The sequence below is a fragment of the Xiphophorus couchianus genome, chromosome 12 (assembly GCF_001444195.1).
Source record: "Xiphophorus couchianus chromosome 12, X_couchianus-1.0, whole genome shotgun sequence".
Classification (NCBI taxonomy): domain Eukaryota; kingdom Metazoa; phylum Chordata; class Actinopteri; order Cyprinodontiformes; family Poeciliidae; genus Xiphophorus; species Xiphophorus couchianus.
The window spans coordinates 24,906,385-24,931,026 of NC_040239.1; the positions used below are offsets into that span (position 1 = coordinate 24,906,385).

Consider the following 24,642-nt stretch of genomic DNA (forward strand, 5'->3'; position numbering starts at 1 on the left):
AATTCAGTTTTCTTTCCAGAGACTTCTATATCGAAACCCAGGAGCTTGAAGCCCATTTTAGCGACTGTGCATGTACAAGACTGTGCGTGTTTGCTTTAACCGGTCTGTTTGCCTTGTGAGGTGGAATTAAAAGGGAAGATCAGGTACTCCACACAGGTGAGCAGTGATACCTAGAGCTGCTGAAGAAGTGCAGTTTCCTCATAAATAACATGTTAATAATTGCACAGGCCTTTTTAATGAATAAATTAGCAGCCATGTTCTTGGTGTAATAAGGAGAGAAACAACATGTGCAAAGAGGAGCCATGATGTTTTATTTATAATGGAAAAGTTAAGTTCCTTAAACTTGAGACTATCTTTATACATTTTCTGACTCTTGTTGATTAGTCTTGTTGATTATTCAAGGATTCAGCTGTTTTAGTTCTAGGAGTGCACACTATATCACAATACATAGTAAATACAATATCAGTTTGTTATTAGAATATGATCTATTTTTATATATTGCAAATGACTGTTTATGATGCAATAGCACCAGAAGAAATGAGTTGTGATATAAGGTTTATAGTAAAAAAAAACAAAAACTGTTCATCTGCCGTCATGCTTACTTTTTTTGGCCAAGGCTGCTTAGAGGCTTTTCACAGCATCACATGCAGACAGGCATATAGTGTGTTGCAAAAGTATTCACACCCTTTGAATATTTTCTCATGCTACAACTACAATGTATTTTGTTTGAATATTCATGCGAGAGACCCATGAGAAGTGCTTAATAGTAACGTGGAAGGAAAAAACCTGGTTTGCAGATTTTTACTAGTTATACAATCTATAAATTATGATAATAATAATTCAATTGCTGAATAGATGCTGTAATTTTCAGATTTTGATTTATAAAAAAAAACACCTTGAATTTTTTTCCTTACATTTCATCATCTTTGTATGCTGCTTTCTGTTGATGCATCTGAAACATTCCCAATATAACAGAGGTTTGTCATGATTAAAGAGCTGTTGATGGTTTTGCAAGAGATTGTAAATCATGGTTTGTTCAATGATTCAGTGTCAAAATCAAGCAGTCAGAAGCAGTCGTTTTGCACAATTTTGGGTTTCTTGTCCAAAGTCGCCATGTTCGGATATGTTTTTGCATGTTTAGAAATGTTGCTCCTTTCAGCAGATCAGTTCTTCTCCCTCTGTCTGATATCATTTCACCGCTCTTGGGTTCAAGGTACAGACCTGGGTGTCTTACCTAAGAGAGCTCTCCCAATATGAGAAAATGTAATGCATCCTGCAAATATTAGAGCTTTTCGGACAATCGGATCCCAGGATCGGGGTCAGGCCCTAGACCTGACGCTGTCATTTTAAGTTGCTCTTAATAGCATTAAAAGAACTGCTTCAGCCTCCTGATCTGGACTTATCTGGCAGCAGGGGATTTCACTTGAGTATCGCCGTGCTAGCTCTCAGCTCATGAGGGCTCATTATGTGTGAGGCTTTGTTTTAAAAGTTTTCCTGTTTGGGATTTTTTTTTCTCTCCCTACACACATTGCCAGGACAATGGCCTGCACTGCAATTCCTACTTTGGTTTATTGTGTAATATATAAAGTAAGGGACCAATATCCCATATTTTATAAGGGATATGATAACATAAGGGATATTTATTAAACACCCTCCACTTGCACTTCTTTTGGGTTCCACATTTTTTGATCTGTGTTTTGGTGAAATGCATAGCACTGCAAGGCCTGTGCGTTTCACAACATAGGTGGCATTACAGTATTCAGATTAGAATAATATTTTGGTGCAGTTAAAGGGTCAGGCCCATTACAGTAGTGGTTGGCATTGGCCACAGTTGTCCGCCTGCCAGTTTCTGACTAATCTCAAGATTGAACACGAGAGCTGGATGATGCGGGGAGAGGGCCAACTCCACGGCAATTCGGTTTCAGCTAGCGCAAAGTTCCCAAAACATCCCATGTTGTTAGCCTTACATGAGGGGGCTACCTCATTATTTCTCAGTCGTTTCAGTGAGCAAATCCCCATCGCAGCAGTCAGACAGTGTGGCCGTGACGCTGCAGTTTGCACTGATTAGGCTGCAACCTTTCAATAATTTCAACAGACTCCGTTCCCTGTTGCATTGTGCAGCCACATTAGTCACTGCTGTCTTCTCGTCCTCGTGACCTTGGCTGATGTATTGCTTTCATTATCTGCTGATGTACTCGGGATGTTCATTATGCAGTGTTTTTCATATTATGTCGCTGTCGCTTTCTGTTTGTGTGTCTGGCTTTTCTCCAGGTGTGAGGACGGAGTGCTTAGATGAACTGCGTGTCTTCCTGTTGGTCTGTGGTCTCAGAAGAATCAAGGACCCTCTCTATTTGGCAGACGTTTTTTCAGGTTGCTGCTTTTGCAATTTTAGTCCTGAAAGCACTGCAAATGTGCACAGAGTAAAGCAAAGGGGGTTTTTTTAGGTTCTAACACGGTCCTAAAACATGAATATGCTTTGATGTAAACAATTTCATTCAAACGCCGACTGTTTGGTTAGGATTGTTGTGCTGCAAGAACATGAGGTTCCTTCCAAATCTTAAGGCTTTTTTGCAGCCTTTAACAAATTTTCTTACAATATGATCCTGTGGTTAGCTCTGTCCACTTTTTCATCAACACTAACCAGCAAACAAAGCATCCCCATATCACCACCATTGTGCCATAATGTTTTCTTTTTCAGACAGATGTCCATTGACATTTGCATGTAGTCTAGCTTAAAGCCTGACCAAAGCTGCAGACTTTTCATTGGCACTTTTCCAAAAGGCCAGACTTGTGTAATGCATTTATACCAATAATAAAATGTACACATGTGAAAATGATTTTAAAAAAATTCACACATTTTTTTCCTAACTGTGGGATTGAGCCCTACTTCGTATTGGTTGAGCATATAAAATGCAGTGGCTACATGACACAAAATGAGAAGTTCAAGGGCTTTGAATACTAATGCAAGGCTATGAAATTCATCAAAATGCCAAGTGTGACCCTTGACAGCTGAAGCATTCACTCAAAAGGTATCCTGTGGTGAAAATGATGTTAAAGCTTTACAGCTGACTTTGAAATAATTGGACTTTTATGTCAAAGTGAATTATAACTATTATTATTGCTATTATTGTTAGTATTTATATACAGACAGGCTTTTATATGTCTTTTTCCTGTAGTGGCTGCCTTTCCGCTTTAACTTGAATTCAGTGAAAACTGTTACAGATTCTCAGAACCTCTAATGTTTTAATCCTTCAATATTTTATTTATTTTCACAGCGTGCAGCTATGGTAATAAGACAGCACTAGAGGGCGTCAAATTGTACATTAATGTTTAGATGAGCTGCGTGAGGATTTTATATGCATTTGAATTAAAATCTAGTGCACTCATGCCTGAAAGCTAAAGCGATGTGGTGCTGTGAGACAGTACAGTTGTAAGAAGTCTATTAAAATATATGCAGTAATTCATCATCATAAATATTCACCCCCTCGCACTCCAAGCTGCCTATGTTTACATTGCTCCCTTTGCTTTGCATGTTTCAGAGTGGCATTCAAAGAACCTTCACAATATCCTGATCATAATCGGGCCAAAGGTAAGTCGTGATCTCACCTCTTTATGTTTAGATTGTGACAATGCTACTTTAAAGTATGAATAATTCTTTTCTTTGTTTTGTCTGTCATAAAAAGCTTCTGAATGTCCAGAGAAACCTGCTGTTTGAAGTCAGGGAGCCTCTAATTGGATGTAGCAGAGATACAGGATTTAGCTGTTTAGCTGGAATTAAAGAGCAGCTCTGGAGGGAAATGTCTCCACTGTCAGCAACATTATTGGTGTTTTTTTGTTTGTTTTTACCCTGCTTTTTTTTCCCTCCTGTCATGTGTGCCTCTAGCTGTTTCGCTATTTGCTAAATTGACCCCAGATTAGCACTTGCCGTTGACTAATGAACTGTGCAGAGCTCTCCCATTTTCACACAAATAAACAGAGATTTATCTGGAAATGTGAAGGTTTAGATTACATGCAGAGTTTGTGGCCCGGTCACACGGCATCATACCTCTGAACTGTTTATCTCCCATGGAGGGATTAACCGCACCTTTGCTGGCAGTGACGGGGTAAAAAAGAAGCTGAAAACTCTCATCATCATCTGATTTATGAAACTACATCAATCAAGAATCATTTATGCATTATGCATTTACTGTGCATGAGAGTATTCATAATAGTTTTTACATTTGGTGACAGTTCAACTACAAACCACAGTAAAAGTTTGTTTGGGTTTTTTTTTTACTTTTGGAAGGGTGTGGAGAGGAGGGATTTAATTTCACAGACCAACGTAAGGTGGCACATAATTTTGAAGTGGAAACAAATGACACATGGGTTTAAACTATTTTTACAATTAAGTAAATTAAGAGTTCATTTGTATGCATCTTCTTCAATCTGAAACCCAGTGTTTTCAGAAGTCCCACAAGTAGTAAATGCATTGTAAGTTGAATTCTATAAGTCCAGCTGCTCTTTGGAGGTCTTAGAGATTTGCTAGAGAATGTTAGTGAACGCTGTTATGAAGAGCAAGGAAGTCAGCAGACAGGTCAGGGATGCTGGGAAACTAAAACTGGTCTGAAAACCTCTGTCTTGCATTGCTTGAAAAAAATCCGTAGACTGGAATAGGCAAAATGATTGGAAACCATTCATAATTGTCCTTTTTGGTGCTCTTCATCGTGATGCACCACTAGGTATTGGTCTCACATGAAATTACAATAAAATTATTTAAAGTTTAAAATTTAAAAGTGACAAAATAGTAGATTTCAAGGGGTTTGACTCTTGAATACACTGTAAAGTGTTTTTGACTTGTTAGTCCTGCATATAAAAACCCAAGTTCAGTCTCGGTGCTCTGTTCACTTTGCTGTTTCGTTTCCATTCTCTCTCATTGATTTCTGTGTTTGCTGTCTTCATCTTCTCTTCCCCTTGACTTGGTTTGATCTCACATCAGTGAGTCGTACTTAAGCATCTTTCTGTTCATTCTCTCAAACAGTGGTGCCAGGCAAAAGGTATGTTGTGCCTATAGTTTCACTCAAAAAACAGCTCAGTAAGACATAGCCAGAGGCATATGCACTAACTTACTGCCACTTCGTGCTTTCCGCTACGCTTTGTTGATGCTTGATGAGACGCTTCAGTGGAAGGAAAGAGACGTGTGATTCATCTCGCCCTGAATCACAGCAGATTCATGTTTGTTTTTCTGTGAAATAAGTAGATCTTAGCAGCTTCAATGTTTCCACGTCTTTAGTTAAAGACGTTTTAATAGCCGCACTTTTTCCCTTCTTTTTGTTTCATTAATAAAAACAGGAAACCTGCAGAGGATGTAAATGCAGAAAACTCAGAAAACAGGAGGCAGAATAAGCCATGCCTTGCTCTGTCTATAATGACGCACTATAAATTCCCCCTCATAATCATAATAAGCACTCTGGCTGTGCAACATCTGTCAACAAGAGAAAAATTCAGGTCAGCGGTGTTTGTCAGCAACATCTTACTCCTTTCTTACTAGGCTTTATCAATTCAATTGAAAATGCAGCTTGTATAAAGGGAGAAATTGCATGAATGGATATACATACTTTTTTTTAATTGACTTTACCTGCCACTTTGTGAACTTTAGAGAAACTGAAATGAAAAGAAGCTCTTTTTTTTGATGCCACAAGGGAAATCGTTTTGTCCCACATGCAGCAGAATAACAAAAAATTAACAATATTTCTAAAACAAATCCCAGTTTGCACCAGAGCACTAAAATGCTCCCCACTGAAAGTGGTTGATTTTATTGTACACTATCTTACGAATAAATTAGATATAGTCATTCCAGGATTGCAAGATGAGTGAGAGCATAAAAACTACCCGTTTGCTTGGTGGCATCTCTGACCCAAATTGCTACGCTTCGACTTCTCTGAGGACAGGCTAATGCACGCAAATCCCACATTGCAATTAATCAGATTGGCCTCCCACCCCACCCTGACCCCAATCTCTGAAAATACAGGATTTCCCAAGAGAGTGATTTTCTCATGAAATAAATTCTTGTGACATTGTTTGTCTTATCTGTCTGATTAAGTTTTCTGTTGGAAACCCTGCTGAAAATAAAGCTGTTATGGATCTAAAACGCCAGTGTTTGTTTGCCCTCTTAATCCTAAATCTACAAATGTATTTATTTTCCAGGTTGACCCTGCACTCACTGCTGAAGTGGAAACAGTTGTTAAACGGTAAGGACTATGACACAAACACAAACACGCTCCCCTCCGAGGCCACTTTTTTATTCGTTCTTTTTTTTAAAGCTGCAAACATTTGGGTGTGACATCGAAATATGAATATGAGACATTTCATCTTATTTTTCAGGTATTTACTAGGGATAAACGACATGTCAGTGTTATTATTATTTGCCAATATTAGTCCATTTTTAGATATCTGTATCGGCCCCATAAATAATACTGGGCCGATATCAATAACCGATATTTATTTTAATCTTGCCGTTGTGTTTCAGGAGGCGAAGGGGTTGGTCATGTGACAGTTAAGCAGCACAGGATTGTTGGGTATTTAAGCAGAGAATCAATGTCAGTGGTGTGGTTGATTTTTTTTTTTCCACAGTTTTGAAAGGGTAGGGCAATGCATATATCAGTAAATATTGATTACCGGTGAAAATAGCAATAATATCTGATATTTTGTGTTACTATTTTTATTTCAGTAAAAATAATAATAAAATGTTCATTACTTCTTTTTTAAGTAACAGTATGAGTGTGAATGCAAAGCATTTATAGCACCACATCACAATTGCTATTTCTGAAAAACATTCACATTTAAAATAGGCTTCCTCAGGTTGCCGCTTACTTAAAGAAGTATGATTTATATTATTAAACTGCACACAGTAGTTGTATTTAATGATATTTTCTAATGCACTGATTTTCATTGATGCTCTCATGAAACAACCTGGAGAAAAAAGGAAAAACAAATTTCTTTTGATAATACTGTCAGATTCTTTGTTCTATTTAATTGTAATTTATCAACACAACGATAAATCAAATGATATAAAAGTTTTCATGAAGAACAGTACAATAAATATCCACCCCAACAGGCCCAAAATGTTCATATTGGTGCATCAATAGTATTTACAGCTGCATCTCAGAGTTCAGAGGCTTTATTTGCAATAGAACCTCGAATATTTAGGTTAACAAAAGTTACTCCTAGATATTCGGCAGTAGACAAAATTGGGTTTGGCTGTGCATTTATGGTTAGCAGTATAACCGACATGAAAGCCAGAGAACCGTCTGTTGGCTAAAAATGAGCTCACATGAAGCTGAGGTTCAGTGAAAATAGGTTGACGTCATTGTTCAAACATTGGTTATAGCAAGAACAACCATTTGGTTATTCTCCAAAAAGCACAGAAATTACTAAGGTTGCAAGTAGAAGCCTTGAAAAGCCTAGAACAAGAAAAAACATCAGTTGTGGACTGAAACTTTGTTAGGATATCAGTATTTCTTGTTTGTCTGAAGCTTTACAGACAAAAGTGAATAGATTACTCTCAAAGAAGCAAACCACTCATTAGACAGAAGGAGAGGAAGGCAAGACCCTAGTTTGCCAAAAATCTTCTGGTATGAGCCTCAAAAATCCTGGATCAAAGTTTTGTGGGCTGAGCTACATTCAGACTGTCATAAATCAAAATTGGAGACAATTGTGTTCTTTTAGAAATGAAGCCAGCAGTACAGAATGACAGGAGGAGATGACTTTAGCATTACAATTAAGAGATCTGTCAGGACTCTCCTCATACAGACCTTTTCAGAACAATAACTTAGTGTAATAATCATTGTTGTTGGCTAAACATCTTTAAGTCATATAACTGACCTTCTTACTGTTATTTCTTAGTTTTATTTAGGCTTTTAAATGCCACGCGTCACACAAACCATATGTCATTACATCACTCCCTGGAGCTTCTAAAGCCAGCTTGGCCCCTGTACAAGTCAGCACATGCGTAGCTTTGACTTCCTCGCTAGCTGAGTCTGGGATATAATGAAACCAGACTGGTTTCAAGCCCTCTCAGCACTTTATTCCAAATATGCAAGCTCCTTTGTGAAATGCAGATGAGGGAATGTCTGGACTTGGGCTTGAGATTCTGCCGAGCTCAGAAGTCTACATGGAGAAAAATCTGTTAAGTTAAAGAAAGATATAACCTAACTTGCAGTTAGACTTTTCATCACACAGCAAGGTGATTGACCATAACAGCAAATATGTTGATCTGGATCAAGAGATGCAAGGTTTTTGACCTGGACAAGCTTAACATGCAGTATTAATTTCACCTGCAGAAAAAAAATACACTGGAAGGACTAACCATTTGGAACAAATTGCAAGTGAAAAATTTGCTGTAAGATTTTAGTTATCATTGAGTTTATTAATCTGTTTTAAGTCAATTTGGTAACACTTTCGCTCATTTAAATATGTGGTATTAAACTAGAAATAATAATTACTACTGAGTTCGCCCTTTAAAAGTTAAAGTCACATGTTTGCAGTCAAATCCAAAAATAACCTAATTGTCTTGACTGTTCTGGTACTTTTAGAGGGGATTGCACATAAAATAGCCGTGCTCTACCAACCATCTCTTTGTTTTATTCTTACTCCCACTCTCAAATCTTGACTGAGTTTGCAGTTTTCCTGCCAAAGGCTTCCACCACAGCAAAACCCTCTGCAGCAGGAAGCTGCCCTGTCTTGTTAAGACTTTACCTGAACTCACCGTGCGTGTCACACTCAGTGCCGCCATGTGTCCTAGCTTGAGCTTGTCGTTGCCGTTCAACATCATTCACGCCTGTGTTGGCCTCAAGTCTCACAGAACTCAGCTTTGCCTCTGCAGGGCCACCGGGGTCTTCCTGGCGCAGGAGAGGAGCCAACAGGAGCTTCATGCCGCCATGAAAAGGTGCTATGCCGTAGTCAACAGTTCTGTGTCAGAGGGCATGTCAGCAGCCATCTTGGAGGTAAGCATTTGCAAGAGGGTTGAGGGGGAAAAATGTTTTTTTTTTTTTCAAGGTATTTACAGAGAAATTATTTTTTTACTCACACCCATTCAGCTGTGAATGCTTTTACAGATATTTCTCTACTGCTTTGCAACAATATTATCAAGCTAATTGAAGGGTCGTTACCAAAATTAATTGCCTGACTTCAACATGTCTATTCCTGAGTGGAATCAAGCCTCAAATTCCACTTAATCTTCTTTAAACACAGTCAATTAAGACAATCCACAGTGGGCTCAAAGTCTTCTCACTATGTTTGGGTGTTTCACCCCGCAGCCTGCCGACGCCAATATAAATCGCTAATTCTGTAAGTGAGAGCAGGCTCGACGGCTGTGTGTGCGCTTTTCCTGCTCCGCTAAAAATGAGCAGGAATGTTTCGTCCCTGAGATTGATCGTACAGGTACTTCAAACAAAGAATTAGAATAATGCAATTCAATTCAGAGAGACTTGATATATTCATCACCGTTTGTTTCGCATTATTTTTTTCCAAGTTGCACAGCTAATGAAAAACCTATTTTCTCAGAAAGTGAGATTTTTCTAATATAAGAACAATAAAAAAAGGATCTTCATTATAGAAATTGTGACCTTTTTAAATATATGCTTACCCTCCTTGTGATCTGTGTCAGTAACATATCTTCCAACATAATATGACATTTAAATTAGACTTAAGTAACTTACTAATTATTTTTTTTTACTTGAATTTCAGATTCTTTACACCAAAATTAACTTGAAAAAAGCCACATGAAATATATCACTGTGTAATGAATCGATTTCATATGCTACACATTTAGAAATACTGAGCTAGATAAAAAATTTTGTCATGCTCTTCTAATTTATGGAGATGTACATTCATTCGCCTCTGCTTCTCAGGCAATGGACCTCAGAGTACCTGTTCTGGCGAGGAATATACCAGGAAACGCAGCTGTGGTGAAGCATGGAGTCACTGGGCTGCTGTTCTCTTCTCCTCAGGTATACAGTCCCTGACCAGATCACCGTTCTCTGCTGCCTAAATACCATCTGTGGCCCACATGCTACAGCCTCATCATTTGCCTGAAGAAATACTTTGATTTCAAAGTTCTGAAACACTGATTCACAACACCCAAATTAACTTACTTTACTTCAGCACATTATTTGATTTTATTGTGAAAACACAGATTCATTTGAGATTATACTTAATCAAAGGAATGCAGTTATTAAAGTACACCCTTTTTGTAAATATTTCATTATATCTTTCCATAGGACAATGCTGATAATATGGCACTTTGTTACAATGCAAAGTAACTCGAATAATTGTAAATTTTCTGTCCCATGAAAAATAAAGTGCAAATGCTGCTTTTAATGTCTAAATTACTGACATCAAAAATGAAACTATCCAAATTTGTATGCTATTAGCCATTTTCCATTCCTGGTGTCATGCGAGTCATTAGAGTTGAAAACACAAACAGGACAAGACGTTATTATTTTTTTAGCGGTTGACTTTCTTTGTGTCCTTTTTGTTTAATGTTAAATTCAAGGCTTCTAACTCTGCAACGAAGAGTTAGAAGGCCTCAGGTGGGACTGGCGAGCGGGTGTGTTAAATGTAGTGTTATCACTCTCGCAGTTGGCAAAGGACTCTGAGAATATAAAATAAAAAGAAAAAATTGTAGCTCTACATAAAGATGGCCAAGACTATCAGAAGACTGGCAAAAGTCTACGGCCGCTGCCTTGCTAAAGAAACTGGACTGACCATGCATGTTTCCACACCTAGTCCCTATTGAGCATCAGTAGGATATCTATAAGTGGAAAGTGGAGGAAATCTCCAACATCCATCAGTTCCATGATGTTGTCATCGAGGAGTGGAAGAGGATTCCAGTGGCAGTCTGTGAAGCTCTTAGTGCCCAGTAGAGTTAAGGCAGTGCTCAAAAACTAAGGGTGGTCACACAAAATATTGGATTTTTCGACATAATTTGGACAATTTTTCTTTGTGTGCAGTGGTTTGAACACTATTGGTTGTGTTGAGCTATTTTAATGAGACTTCAAATTTACAGTTCTACAAGCTGTACGCTGACTGCTTTACATTGAAACAACGTGTCATATCTTCAGTGTTCTTCCATGAAAATATGTTAAACATTTATAAAAACATCATATTACGTCATGTTGATTAATTGCAAAAGTGTAGCAGCAAACTGGAAAGCACTAAATAGGACTCTTGTCATAAAACCACGCAGTTTCCTGCTTTAGCTACGTCTGTTGCGTAGGGAGGATAACATATGCTAAGGCCAGTTGTCAGGGAACTAAAGCATGGCCATGCCATGCTGTGACTTGATGTTGTTGTGATGGCTGAGTTAAGTCCTCTCTGCACGTGTGCTCAGCTGAACTACTGCCAAAAAGGTCACACAGATGGTTGCAGCAACTTTGACCAGATAAACTATGACCTCAGCTGGTACTGATAGCCAGCAAGTGCCTGTTGGTCTGCCGTCTTTTGTCTCTAGACATTTTTTCTTGTTTTAACAGCTTCTCTTGATTTTGTTAATTGTGTTTTCAGTTTGTAAAACCTTAAATGAGCCTGATCATTATGGATGTTTGCATACACTCATCGTGAGCATCAATTTGCGCTACACATCTGGCATAATTGTACAACAGACAACTGGAATAAACCCAGACAATTTTTGTTGCTTTAAAACCAATTAGTTACTCTGCTTTAAAGCCCCTTGAGGGGGTTAGGTAACTGGTTTACCTTGGCCAAACACTTTTTGTTGCCATCAACAAGCTTCCAGAATAATTCTGGTTAAATATTTCACACATATTTTTGGCAGAATTTATAGAAACTATAATAATTCTTTTCTTTTTTTTAACACATAGGCTAAGTGGTGACCTTCTTTGTCTATTCCAAAACCAGTTATGATATACATTTGGGATAGTTGTTTTGTCAGAGATCCCAACTGTGTGCAGGTTTCAACCATGTGACCCATTACTTTACGCCCCCAAAAAATGTCTAATGACTGTACAATGTCAGCAGACATTGAACCACCAAAACTCAATTCTGTCAAAGTGTAAGAAGCTAAAACAACTTGTTACAGTCCACAGTTAGGCAAGTTTGATGTCACCATAATTTGAGAAGATGCAATTTCTTGCATGTTTCAAAAAATTGCAACTTTACATGGTCAACTGAAATTTGCAGCTCCCGACATGGACAATCCAAATCCCTTTTGGAGAATTGCTTTACTTTCCAAACAAGACAAAGATTGAGCTGTTTTGTCAGAGTAACACAAAAATATGTTTGGAGGTGTAAAGGTAAAGCTTTCAATCCATAGAACACTGTACCTACCGCCAATTATGGTAACGGCAGCATCAGTCTGTGGGGCTGTTTTGTTATTTGTGTTATCCATGTAACGCAGAAAGTGGATGAAATAATGATTGAAAACTACCTCCTAATTCTTCAATTTCACTTTAAATCAACAGCTGGCTGGTTGAACCTTTGTATTCAAGCCATGCAGTTATCCCAAACACATTTGTGGAATGGATAAAGCAGGTTAGCATTCAGCTTTTGGAAAGCTCTGACCTCAGCTATTTTAAAATCGTGTGTGAACTATTGTTAAAAGCAACTTTCATGTCATGTATGGCTTTTCCTGCCTGGATATAAACATTTTACACATTAGCTGCTGCTGATTTCTCAAAGCTCTCATATGGCCAAAGAGAAGAGCCTCTTCAGACATGATCGCTTCGCTCGAAGTGAAAGCTGAAATGGCATGCAGCCTGCCAGTGGCTTAAACTCGCTGCACCCGTTGGCTCGTCACAGCACTAAATGTTGGCTGCTGTCTCGTAACAACACACAAGGCACTTTGACTTCATTTCCTTACACTCTTCCCTCGGCCTGCTGGGCCGACAGATGAGCAACTAGAAATCTGCATGATTGTGTGGATGAAAAACATCTTAACCAGGGATCAGTCAATTTTTTATTTGCTTTTTTTTCCTCTTATACAATTAATTGGACAATATTGTTCAGCTGCAACATATGCATTGTTTGTTGCCCTCTTTCGTTCCTAAGCAAATGAGAGACGGCAGGCAAAAAACATACAAAAAAACCCCCAAAACTGTTGGATATCCATATTTGGATCTGAAGCCATAAATATCTTCTACTTTTGGCAACGAACAAACGCCTTTGAAGTATTTAATAATCAGTGTACTGGCTTCTATCTTGGGTTCTGTTCCTTTGCCTGGGATTTTTTTTTAATGCTTTAAAGTAATATATCTCCAAGCAACTTCACTGGTAAGCTTTAAGTAGCTCTTGGCAGTAAATGGGTGTGATTTTGGCTTTATCCTTTACAGGAATTTGTGCACCAGTCTCAGAGGCTGCTGTCAGATCAGGAGCTGAGAGAGAGAGTGGTAAGGAGTGGAAAACTCTACGTGGAGGAACATCACAGTGTGAAACAGGAGAGGGAAACATATCAGAGGCTGGTGGACAAGCTGCACAAGGCCCAGTTTTTAGCCTAACTGTATACTTTCTCAGGAACTTTAGTTGCAGAGAAGAGGACGTACTGTATGTATATTCTTTTACTTATTTGATATACTTATTCTTATACTTATTTAAATACAATTAAAGTTTTATCAGCCCTTCCTCACTGTAAGCTATGTAACACTGAACCAAAAGCATGGATGTGTTGGAGTGTCGCATAATATATATTATGTCTGTGAAGTTGCTGTCATGTATATAAATATAATGTAAGTTCACTGGCTGTGAAGCAATTTTACATAAAGGGAACTAATAAAAAAATTGCAAATGAAACGAAAAAAAAACCTTCCTCTGATTTTCTTCACTGGTTGATGATGTGAAAATAATTGATACTTGAATTATGTCCCATTCTGGTGAGACGAAAACGTTATGCTGGCTAACTCGTTTATTTTTAATGAAGTGCAGCAAATGGATTTTCAAGACCCCAGCAAAATCTGAATCGGTTTAAAAGGCAAAGGGGTAAATGATGTCCTTCACATTTGCTGTATAAATTTCGGTTTTGGCAATTCACTGAAGCTGGGATGGATAGAAAAACTGTAACATGAAATGGACATTAAAGAGGTATCTTAGTGGTTTACCTGCATTCTGTACCAGATATGATAGACGGTTGCTCACTAAACCTGTTAAAACTTTCTGTTTCCCTGGTGTAAAAAAGGGAGACTTTTTAATTCTGGTTGAAAACAAATGATGTTGAGGAAAAAAATCAAAAATAAGAAGCTTCCTTAACCTGTTTGGAAAAATCATCTTTATTTTAGACCTGCTAGTGAATTTCATCAACCTAAAATAAAGTTCAGCTTCCCGAATAAGGTTTTCCTGACATGGTCATTTGCAGATTGGCAGAAATGTGCAAAAAACTGAAATCCACAACTTTGTAAATACCATATGACACAGTAAAGGTCGTTATCACTTATTGTAGAAGAAGCTTTGGAAGAATAAAATTGGTCAGGGGGGATGAGAAGAGGCCAACAACAATACTGAAGAAGCTACAGAACATTCAGATTAATAGTAGCTTTCTAGATGTGACAATCACCTGAATTCTCCATTTGTCTGAGCTAAAGAATATGGTCGTTCTTCCAAACTACTGAAATCTGGCTGAAATCTCCCATGACTTTGCAAAAGACTGTTCTAGTCTAGTAAAACCCAACTTGAACTTTGGGTCAATAATTCCTAAAGAATAGGTTATCACAGTGAATTATGGTTCGGAGAGTCTCAGTCTTTGGGGTAATTTAAAGCTGCAGTATGTAACTTACATAAACAATCAGTTTTTTGTTATTTATTTCATCATATATCATATGAAAGAGCAAAAAAACATTAGGCTAGATCAAAAATATTTGCATCATTCTTATATCCAGAGTGGGATCAACAATATGCGTGATTTACAATGAGATGGACGGGTCTCCTTTCTGCTCTGTTTGAAAGCTGTGTTTGCTGCATGACAAGGCTGCTGTCAGACTGACTACCTGTAAGTCCTTTGACTGTGCGAAGGTTGGCTCTCTTCTTGCTGTAACTGTAGTAAGATTGGTGCTTTCACATGTTGTCATAAAAGTCTCCGTTAACACAGAAAAAAGTTGTTCCATGTGTCGTTAGTCACTTGAAAAGAAAAAGGAGCTGATAAGTCGCTAAATATAACAACAAAGTCGCTAAGTTAGCAACAGTGCAAAGCGAAGGGTGTGAGGAGTGCGTACACAAACTTGATTGACCACACTAACACCTTCCTCCTGGCTCTGATTGGTTGTTTCTTGTCGAGCGGTGTGTTTCTGCAGATGGCTAGAACGCGGAGGAGCTCAGTTTTTGTGTCTCATACTGTCACGACATAGACCGTTTTAAAACAATATATGAAAACCATATAGTTTATAATAAAGTGACATACTGCAGTTTGAATTTCAGATGGAATAGAGGATTTGGTCAAGGTGACTGAATGGTTACGAACATTTGAGTCTATCCCAAACATGATAGTTCTGACCCAAAGCCTTCAATGTTTTATTATTGTCAGGATCTTTGCGAGTCCAAGTATACATCTAAGTCAACAAAAGGATGAGTCTGTCAGAGGAAATAATATATTTTTAAATGGCCTAGCACTCGTTCAAAGCAAATCTGACAGTATATCTGCAGGAATCAACGGAAGAGGGCTGATCTGACTGATATGCAAAGCCTTTTTGCAAAGTAAAGAGAGTAAATTTCCAAATCAACATATGGAATGCTGACAGACTACTAACAAAGAAGAATAGTAAAAATCTATTGAAAAATGCTTCAGTAAGGTATTAATACACACTATTGTAATCATGTTGTTTACTCTTTTAATTTTTTACCTTCTAACCAAGCTGCCCACTTTTCAGTTGAATTATAGGAGTGATGTGCTATATGTGGGAAAGATTTTGAACTTTTCAATCATGGTCACATTTCAACAACCTGACATTTTTTACTGTAAATTATAATAATTGTTCAACCCCACAGTGTGTTTTATTTTTATTTTGATGCAATGTCAAAGAATGTTATTTATGTTTGTAATAATAGAAAAAAACTGAACATAATATACATTTTATTCTTTGAAATTAGTCATTTTTATGTAAAAAATTGTTTGGCTGAACTCAGTATTGTAGGTGTTAATTTACATGTTTGAGTTTTATTTTTAAATATTTTGCTTTTCTTTTTTCCTCAGTATTTTTTAGAGAGTGGTGCATCAAGGGTGCCTCGTGCAGCATGAACATGTTGTGGCTTTAAATATTGTCTATACAATAATGTATCCGCTCAGCCATTTGTAGCATTATCACATATATCCACTCTCATATATTAAGTATATACAATATACAAGACATGTACATGTAAAAGGCCTAAATGGGCAATGAAATGTTGAGGAGGCCTGATACAAAATCCCATTTTCTTGACAAAGGCATTGAGGTGATCGAAGCCACATCTGCTGTACATGTGAGGTCTGATCAGGTTCTGTGTTATAACTGGTCCCCAGGCTTTATGATGGGCACTTGAGGTTCCTCCCCACTACGCTCTTCCTTTCCAACCCAGTGGATGCCATGGCCGTTTTCCTTGGGTGAGAGGTGTGGCGAATGCTGGCGCTCCAGTGTGGAGAACGTGGTGAACTGAACTCGCTTTCTCTTGCTGGTGGGCGAGTGAAGGGACTCGCTTTGTATGGGTTTGGTTCGATGGGAGCTGGCACAGCTGAGAGGAGAGTTTGTTATGGAGGCCAGGCAACTGGGCCTCCTGGAGAGAGAGGCAGTCTTGTCGGGCCCAATGTCTATCACCGTGGTCGCTGTATGTGAGTCTTGTTGGACTGGACTGCATGGCACAGTCATCACCAGCTCAGCGTCTGTGCCGAGCCAGACCCAGTCGTGCCTATGCCCTGTGGGCTCCTGGCCATGAGAGGGAGGCTTCTTATGCCTGAACTTTACAACATATGAGATGCAGTTCACTAGGAACACCAAGATGGCTAGGCAAAAAACACCCAGCAAGGCATACATGCCAATCTCCAGGTCTGTGAGAGGCCTGTTGGCCAAAGCTTCTTCACCGCTTTCTACCTCTGGCATTTTTGGTCTAGGGATCTCCACCTTGGTGGGGAAGTCATTGTAGTTTACCAGATTCCCAGGAGCTTTCACAGTGCTAGTAAAACTAATACTGCTCATGTCTTCCACTATCATGTTGTCTGAGCTATATACTTTGCTGCCTTCTCTGGGGCTGCTCACGAGGCCGACATTCACTACGCTGGTTGGACTGCCAGTGTTTTCTGGTCCTTTTGTCTTGCCCACCCCTCCGAGACTGCCGCTAGTCACAGTTCTCACAGTAGATCTGATTGTGGTTGGGATCTTCTGAATAGCACTCTCCTCTTTGTTTGAATTTGGGATACTCGAAGGAAGAAACTGTGATGGCCTCCGCTGCTTTCTCTCAACGTCCATCTCTTCCCCATCGTTGCCATAGTCATTGTTGCTGTCTTTGTTGCCAACGGAGCTCCGGTCTACGCTGCGGGTTGCTCCACCTGGCCGCCGAGTGTTGGCCTGAAACTTGACCTTAAGGCTGCCGTTGCCCACAGCCACCGTACTTTTGCGTTTAGACTTTTGGCAGGATTCGCAGATGGACATCTCTACTCTAACTAGGACTCCTTCACCCTCACCCTCTGCCACTACAAGAGGAGGTCTGCCCTGCACTGACACCACTCCCTGATCAAGAGATGTCACTGTCAATCGGTAGTTGGCTGGATCATAAATGTCAAGAGGCGTCTGGTTGCCATCACTAAACTGGACCCACGAACTGACCAAAGCTTCCTAAAAAAAAGGAAAAAAGAGAGAAATAACAAGAATTATGGTTTCTTCTAAGCTTTTTGTTCCCTCAGAAACATTAAAAATAAATTATAGAATAGTACCTGTTTCGGGCTTTGTAGAACCTCTTGTGTGGTTGTTGTAGCCAAGATGGCCCTGCTACTTCCTGAGCTGCGTTGTAACATCATAGAGAGTCCAGAAACCACTTGAACACCTAACTCTGTGATGCTCACTTTGTCATCCACAACTTTGACTGTTGTCTTTGCCAAGATAACATCTGACAGTGGAGAAAACACCTGTCACACAGCAATGTCGGACAAGAATAAATAAATAAAAGGTGAGTTAGATGGCATCTTTATATGGGAATCCAACTTCAATCAGGTCTTAATAAATGCTGATTGTGCAGTTTGTCACTTGCTAATTTCTAAAAGCATAATAATTAGTGGTTTAGCCTGTTACCTGGATGTTTGTGGTCCCAAAGTCTCGTCCTGAAAGCACCCTTCCTTCCTGAAGTCTTGCAACTCTTGGGTCCTCGACCTTCATGAAGTATCGAACCAACCTTGTAATATCCACCTGCCAATCAGAGCCCAGGAAATAGGCAGTAGGGTCCCGCGGGTCTTCCTGCTCAGCCACAAAATGGGTTAGAACCCGCACAAGTGCATGTTGAAGTTGGAGCATGCAGCCTTTCCCTTTCCGTTCAGCCTCTTCACTGTTCCAGCCAGATCTGGGATAGAAGCACGCAAACACACGTGACGTTTACACCTGTTACATAGGAAATGTCAACCTTCTGTCATCTAACCCTGCCTCTTTGCTTCTTTGGATTATTCCAAATTACAGAATCATGTCCTTTAAATTCTGTTGTTTAAATTGATATTACCTAAATCGCGTGTTTAAAAAACATGTAGAAACTAAATAAGGGGATTTTGTTCAATGTAATACTCTATATGTGTCTCTCACCTTTTTGAGGTCAGGATTGGAACTCGCCAGCTTTTGATCTGACTCAGTTCTGTGTCTGACAACTCAATCTGCAGAGGAAGCTGAGGCATCCACACGTTTAGCTCGAGCTGAGCACTCAGGTAGCTGTAGCTGAAGTTTACTACCATCTTCACCTTGCCTTTTGTCTCCTTGCCATTCACAAAGACATAGTCACATCTGTCTGACACCTGGACGGAGGATGAGAGAATAGCGGAGGAAGCAATTCATCAGATCACACATATCAATTTGATCACTTGTCTAACACCATCAATTTGTATTCACACTAGTACATAGACAATCTCTATCCAACGCAGAGCAAATTTGTTGTCCATGAAGGAGATGTTTGTCTTCTAACCAAAGACAAAAAATAATTAAATATTCCCATAAAAGTCACTGTTTTAACAAATAGGTCGTTCCTACAACAACAAATGGGCTTGCAGCAGTTTTGCTCTGCATGCTACCACCGTAACGTCAGCTGGCTGTAATAAAGCATCGTGATGATCACCAGTCCGCAACGTTAGGAAGAGGCAGCATTGCAGTTTTATGTTAATTCACATATCTTGAAGTGTGGTGCTCACATCAGTGCTCGAACCGCCATGTGCATTCGTTGCATCTTAATTTCAAAGGTGACCTTTGCAAGTTTTTTAGGTGTTCACGGAGCTCACGGACGTTTTGTGACATTTATCACTAGTTTCTCCTTGATCTTGTTAACAGTTTCTCTTCTGCTTTCAACTAATTAGACACATGGTTCTCTCACTGTGGTACTGATGTCACATGTGCTACATAAACTGCCGGTATTAGTACTTTGAAGAATTTTTATGTTGGGTATAATTTGCGAGGTATATATGAATAAATTAACCTTTGTACACTCATGAAACAAACTACCCTTTAAATTAATTCACAGCAAAAACATGCATGCCTGAACAAAAATCCCAGATCAAAAAAAAAGTCTTTAAACTTTTCTTTTTTGTTTCTCTCTTGACTTGATGGAAACAGCCAAAGGTTTAATGACTTCCAGAATTTTCACTATGTGAATTTCAGCTTAATTTTCTGCTTTGATATTTTTCTTTTTATAAAAAAAGTTAAATATTTTCTTTTTTATAAAATAAACTAATGGGACTTGGACTTCTGTAATGACATTATTAATGTGTATGGAGAATAATACAAGAATTTCCGCTATAGTGGGGAAACAGTTGAATCAGAAGCAACACAATAATTATTTTTTTCAAAGTCACAACTGTTTGTCAAAATGAAATGCTGATATTTCCAGATGCCTAGTTTTCTACTTAGAGGCCACTAAACGTAAAGATTTAGTTTCATACAAGCCGGTGGGGCATTTTTGGCATCCAAAGAAAGTCTGGATCTAAAGAATACTAATTCATTCAAACCAGTTTTGTGTTGCTTAGATTAGACACATCCAAAACCTACCACTGTGAATGGAGAATAATTCACTTTTTGTGTTGGAGTATATATTTAAGGGGGGTTTAAGTGACATGTACGAAAAAGAAATGCTCAAGAGTTTCTTCAGAAATCCACAACACAAGATGTGAGTTAAAATGATAACGAAATTGTAATCAAAATGAAGAAAAATAAATGAACATGGGAAAATAGGTGTAACATCCCACTAATAACCTCCTGTGATTATCTACTTACAGTTGAACATACACTGCCTGGCCAAAAAAAAAGTCGCCACCAAAAAATGGTCACACTCTCTAATATTTTGTTGGACCGCCTTTAGCTTTGATTACAGCCCTCATTCGCTGTGGCATTGTTTCAATAAGCTTCTGCAGTGTCACAAGATTTATTTCCATCCAGTGTTGCATTAATCTTTCACCAAGATCTTGTATTGATGATGGGAGAGTCTGACCACTGCGCAAAGCCTTCTCCAGCACATCCCAAAGATTCTCAATGGGGTTAAGGTCTGGACTCTGTGGTGGCCAATCCATGTGTGAAAAAGATGTCTCATGCTCCCTGAACCACTCTTTCACAATGTGAGCCCGATGAATCCTGGCATTGTCATCTTGGAATATGCCCGTTCCATTTGGGAAGACAAAATCCATTGATGGAATAACCTGGTCATTCAGTATATTCAGGTAGTCAGCTGACCTCATTCTTTGGGCACACAATGTTGCTGAACCTAGACCTGACCAACTGCAGCAACCCCAGATCATAGCACTGCCCCCACAGGCTTGTACAGTAGGCACTAGGCATGATGGGTGCATCACTTCACCTGCCTCTCTTCTTACCCTGATGCGCCCATCACTCTGGAACAGGGTAAATCTGGACTCATCAGACCACATGACCCTCTTCCATTCCTCCAGAGTCCAATCTTTATGCTCCCTAGCAAACTGAAGCCTTTTTTTCTGGTTAGCCTTACTGATTAGAGGTTTTCTTATGGCTACACAGCTGTTCAATCCCAACCCCTTGAGTTCCCTTCGCATTGTGCGTGTGGAAATGCTTTTGCGTTCACAATTAAACATACTCCTGAGTTCTGCTGTTGTTTTTCTTCGATTTGATTTGACCAAACGTTTAAGTAATCGCCGATCACGATCATTCAGGATTTTTTTCCGACCACATTTCTTCCTGGAAGACGATGGTTCCCCACCATCCTTCCAGTTTTTAATGATGCGTTGGACAGCTCTTAACCCAATTCTAGTAGTTTCTGCAATCTCCTTAGATGTTTTCTCTGCTTGATGCATGCCAATGATTTGACCCTTCTTAAACAGACTAACGTCTTTTCCACGACCACAGGATGTGTCTTTTGCCATGGTTGTTTAAGAAATGAGGAGTTACTCATTGCATCAGTTGGGGTTAAATAACTTGTTGCCAGCTGAAAGATAATCGCCTATGCAGTACTTATCCAATAGGAGGCTTGTACCTATTTGCTTAGTTAAATCCAGGTGGTGACTTTTTTTTTTGGCCAGGCAGTGTATAAGAGAGACAAAAAATGTGGTCCTTCACTTTAGGACGTATACTCATGTACAGCAGGTCTTGTCCGTTAAAGGAAAGTTGAGAGTGTTCATCTTTATAGAATTCATGAACTAGTCATTTTGTTCAAAAGAGAATTTTAAAGCAAACTCTGAAGCTGTGTGCAGAGAATGGCTCCTCTGACCCTCAGGTTTGAGAGAAATTTCTCATTTCCATATCAATGTAGCCATGACAGCTTCTATCATGCTCTTACTGCACTGTAAAATAAAACCCACAAAAAAAAATCTCTAATTTATGGTAAAATACCGGCAGCTGTGGTTGCCAGAATTTTACCGCACGGTAAAATGACAGTAAAATTCTGGCAACTACAGAATTTTCCATAAATTAAAGCTTTTTTTTACAGGGTGGATTCATTTTGTCCTTTTCCTTAATGGAAGGATTTGGATATCGGTAACTGTGGATCGGTGAACCACAGTTGGTCCCGCCATCCCTGCATACCAAATAAATCTGCTTCTGTACCAACCCATATTCAGGTTCCAAAATGTGATACTTGCTAACTGATGTACTCGGTGAAAAGATAACTTTTTACGTGCAACTCAAGCTGATAATGCATTTTCAAACACTGAATCAATACATCAAAAACTACAAAAAGAGGTCGTAAACGATTTGACATTCTATTTCAAGTCTACAGCTCTCAAACAATGTATACCACACATCTGCCCACTGCTAAATGAACCATCTATTATTGCTCAGCTAGCTCACATTCGCACTAACAATATTATCTAATCACACTCTAGTATTTAGTTTCTACACTGAAGAAAATTCACTCGTCTTGTCATACTGGATGCTTAAAAGGTGAAACTGGGACCTTGACCTATGTTCTGATCAATTCAGGAAATAATTATGTGACTACTTGGGTCCACTTATTGAGAGAGCATTGTAATGTCATTCCTAGATAGTCACTTAATTCTTAAATATTGAAATGAGACAGTGGCAAAACAACAGAAGTAATGTACCCTGTCCTGACAGAACACTGTAAATTTCACACCCTTGATACCAATTTTTCAATAAAACAGGATCCATGGAAAGATAGGAAACAGCGTGACATAAACTTTAGCATTTACAGAGCTAGTACTTGTGATACAAAATGATGAATATAATAGAATAAAACTGAATAAGACTTTAATTGAAACATAATTAAAACTCAGTTGGTGAAACCTTGCAGTTAAGTTCAGGCGAACAGCGTCTGTTTCACGAATAACCGAAGGAAAAATACAAAGATTTGTGTGAGGAAGATGGAGCAATATTTTCCTCAGAGCCTGCTGAATGTGAGTCATTTCAGAACTGAGCTGTGCTTTAATCATAAGCCCATGATAACATGACCACATCACTGTCCACTCTCCTTTTTGCCAACTGAGATGTAATGACATATTTTCTTATATGATCCATAGATGAAATTTCAAGAAACATTGCTCAAGCTTGAATTAGAATTAGAATGTGACCTTCAAGACCTTGTTTGTTCAAATATATTTTTAATACATTAGTATACAAGGAATGCTGTTTTGTTTACTGGCCCCCCAGTTATTTTTGACACAATTTGAATGGTCCAAAAATATCTTCCTGTTTTTAGATATTTATCTGAAATAGGATTTGACATTCATCGCCAAGCAGAGCAATAAATGGAAATGTCTGCTTTGCTTTCACTGGCACAGCTATGTTTGTAATTTTCTTTCCCAATTAATACATATTCTATGAAAAATATGACTACATACTGCAAAAGGTGAGTTACTGATTATTTGAGTGGCGATTTGATCAACATGTAGTAATCTCCAAACCGTAATAAAAAAAAAAAGAAAGTCCTCATTCCACCGAAGACTCACTAGTTTTTCAGTGGGATACTTAATTATGACACGTCCAACTGGAAAATGTCTTTACATATATTCAGCCTTTGCATTTCTCCTGCACGTTGGAAAATGCCAGCCAACACAGCAGATTACACTTTCTTTCACGTTCATCTTATGATGTGAGCTGTCCATTATAGATAAATCCGTCTCCATCTATCACTGGCATATTTGATACCCCTTAGGCACAGCAGAGGAGGAAGGATATCAGTGTCAAGCTGCTAGACTAAGAAGATTAAAGTGAATGTTTGTGACCAGAGCAGCCATTAGGTCAGCAGACACGCAAGGAGCTTAGTATAAAGGAAAAGGCGGGTTTATTACAGGGTTGAAAGGGACTACTTCATTCACTTTCACATTTTTTATATTCATTCATAATTCCACTTTCTTAACACCTTTATCCACTCGATGCGTGTTTATCCCATTCTGTCGACCTCAGCAGGTGTTTGAACCAAATGAAATTCACTTCGAAAGCAAGGGCGTTTCATGTTGGGGAGCAAAATTAAATAAATTGATACATCATTAAAACATTGATTAAATGTACCATGAATACATACATATTTAATTAAATGTCTTTTTTTCTTTCTATTTAATAATATATTAAATATGTCTGTTGGAGCTATTTATTCTTTATTTCTTTATCCATTTGAATTTTGTTAGTTTATTCTTAAATTTCTATTTTTTGTATTATTTACAGAGTTAACTTGCAGGTTAATAATTGTTGATTCTATTTATCTTTTGTTTTCTTATTTTTCTTATTTATTCTTTCTGAGTCAGACAGGAAGTGAGGTGGGTCAGTCCACTTTCTATAAGTGTAGGGGCCTGGTAAAGGACCAGCAGGCATTTGGGTTTGGGGCCTATGGTTTTTACTTGCTGTAGTGTTGATTGTTTGTCAAACCAAACGTCCAATAAAAGTTCCATCAGCCACTATAAGGCACTGGGGTCAAGATTCTTCACGCAGAGCAAGAGAAGTAGACAGGAGAACGAAGGAAAGTTTGAACGTTGTAATTGTTTGCTGAAAAGGAAAATAAAAGCAACCAAGACAGTCAACAAGTTTGGACATTAAA

At 38.6% G+C, this 24,642-nt stretch overlaps 2 protein-coding genes across 4 annotated transcripts in view; one reads left to right on the forward strand and one right to left on the reverse strand.

Annotated features, from left to right (window-relative positions):
• The window catches only part of glt1d1 (glycosyltransferase 1 domain containing 1), a 38,324-nt gene that overhangs the window by 11,360 nt on the left and 2,322 nt on the right, over positions 1-24,642 (forward strand). The window contains exons 7-12 of one of the 3 annotated variants that reach the window (XM_028034908.1): positions 2,272-2,370; positions 3,540-3,589; positions 6,184-6,227; positions 8,861-8,981; positions 9,888-9,986; positions 13,326-13,793. In XM_028034908.1, coding sequence (XP_027890709.1) covers positions 2,272-2,370; positions 3,540-3,589; positions 6,184-6,227; positions 8,861-8,981; positions 9,888-9,986; positions 13,326-13,490 — 578 coding nt within the window. In that variant the 3' untranslated portion in view covers positions 13,491-13,793. Of the gene's footprint in view, positions 1-2,271; positions 2,371-3,539; positions 3,590-6,183; positions 6,228-8,860; positions 8,982-9,887; positions 9,987-13,325; positions 13,794-24,642 lie in introns of those variants that run through there. The other 2 variants (XM_028034910.1, XM_028034909.1) reach the window with 2 other exon arrangements.
• The window catches only part of LOC114155150 (transmembrane protein 132D), a 42,337-nt gene continuing 31,932 nt past the window's right edge, over positions 14,238-24,642 (reverse strand). The window contains exons 6-9 of the mRNA XM_028034904.1: positions 18,732-18,937; positions 18,234-18,498; positions 17,879-18,070; positions 14,238-17,780 (exon numbers count right to left, since the gene is read on the reverse strand). Coding sequence (XP_027890705.1) covers positions 16,458-17,780; positions 17,879-18,070; positions 18,234-18,498; positions 18,732-18,937 — 1,986 coding nt within the window. The 3' untranslated portion in view covers positions 14,238-16,457. The remainder of the gene's footprint in view (positions 17,781-17,878; positions 18,071-18,233; positions 18,499-18,731; positions 18,938-24,642) is intronic.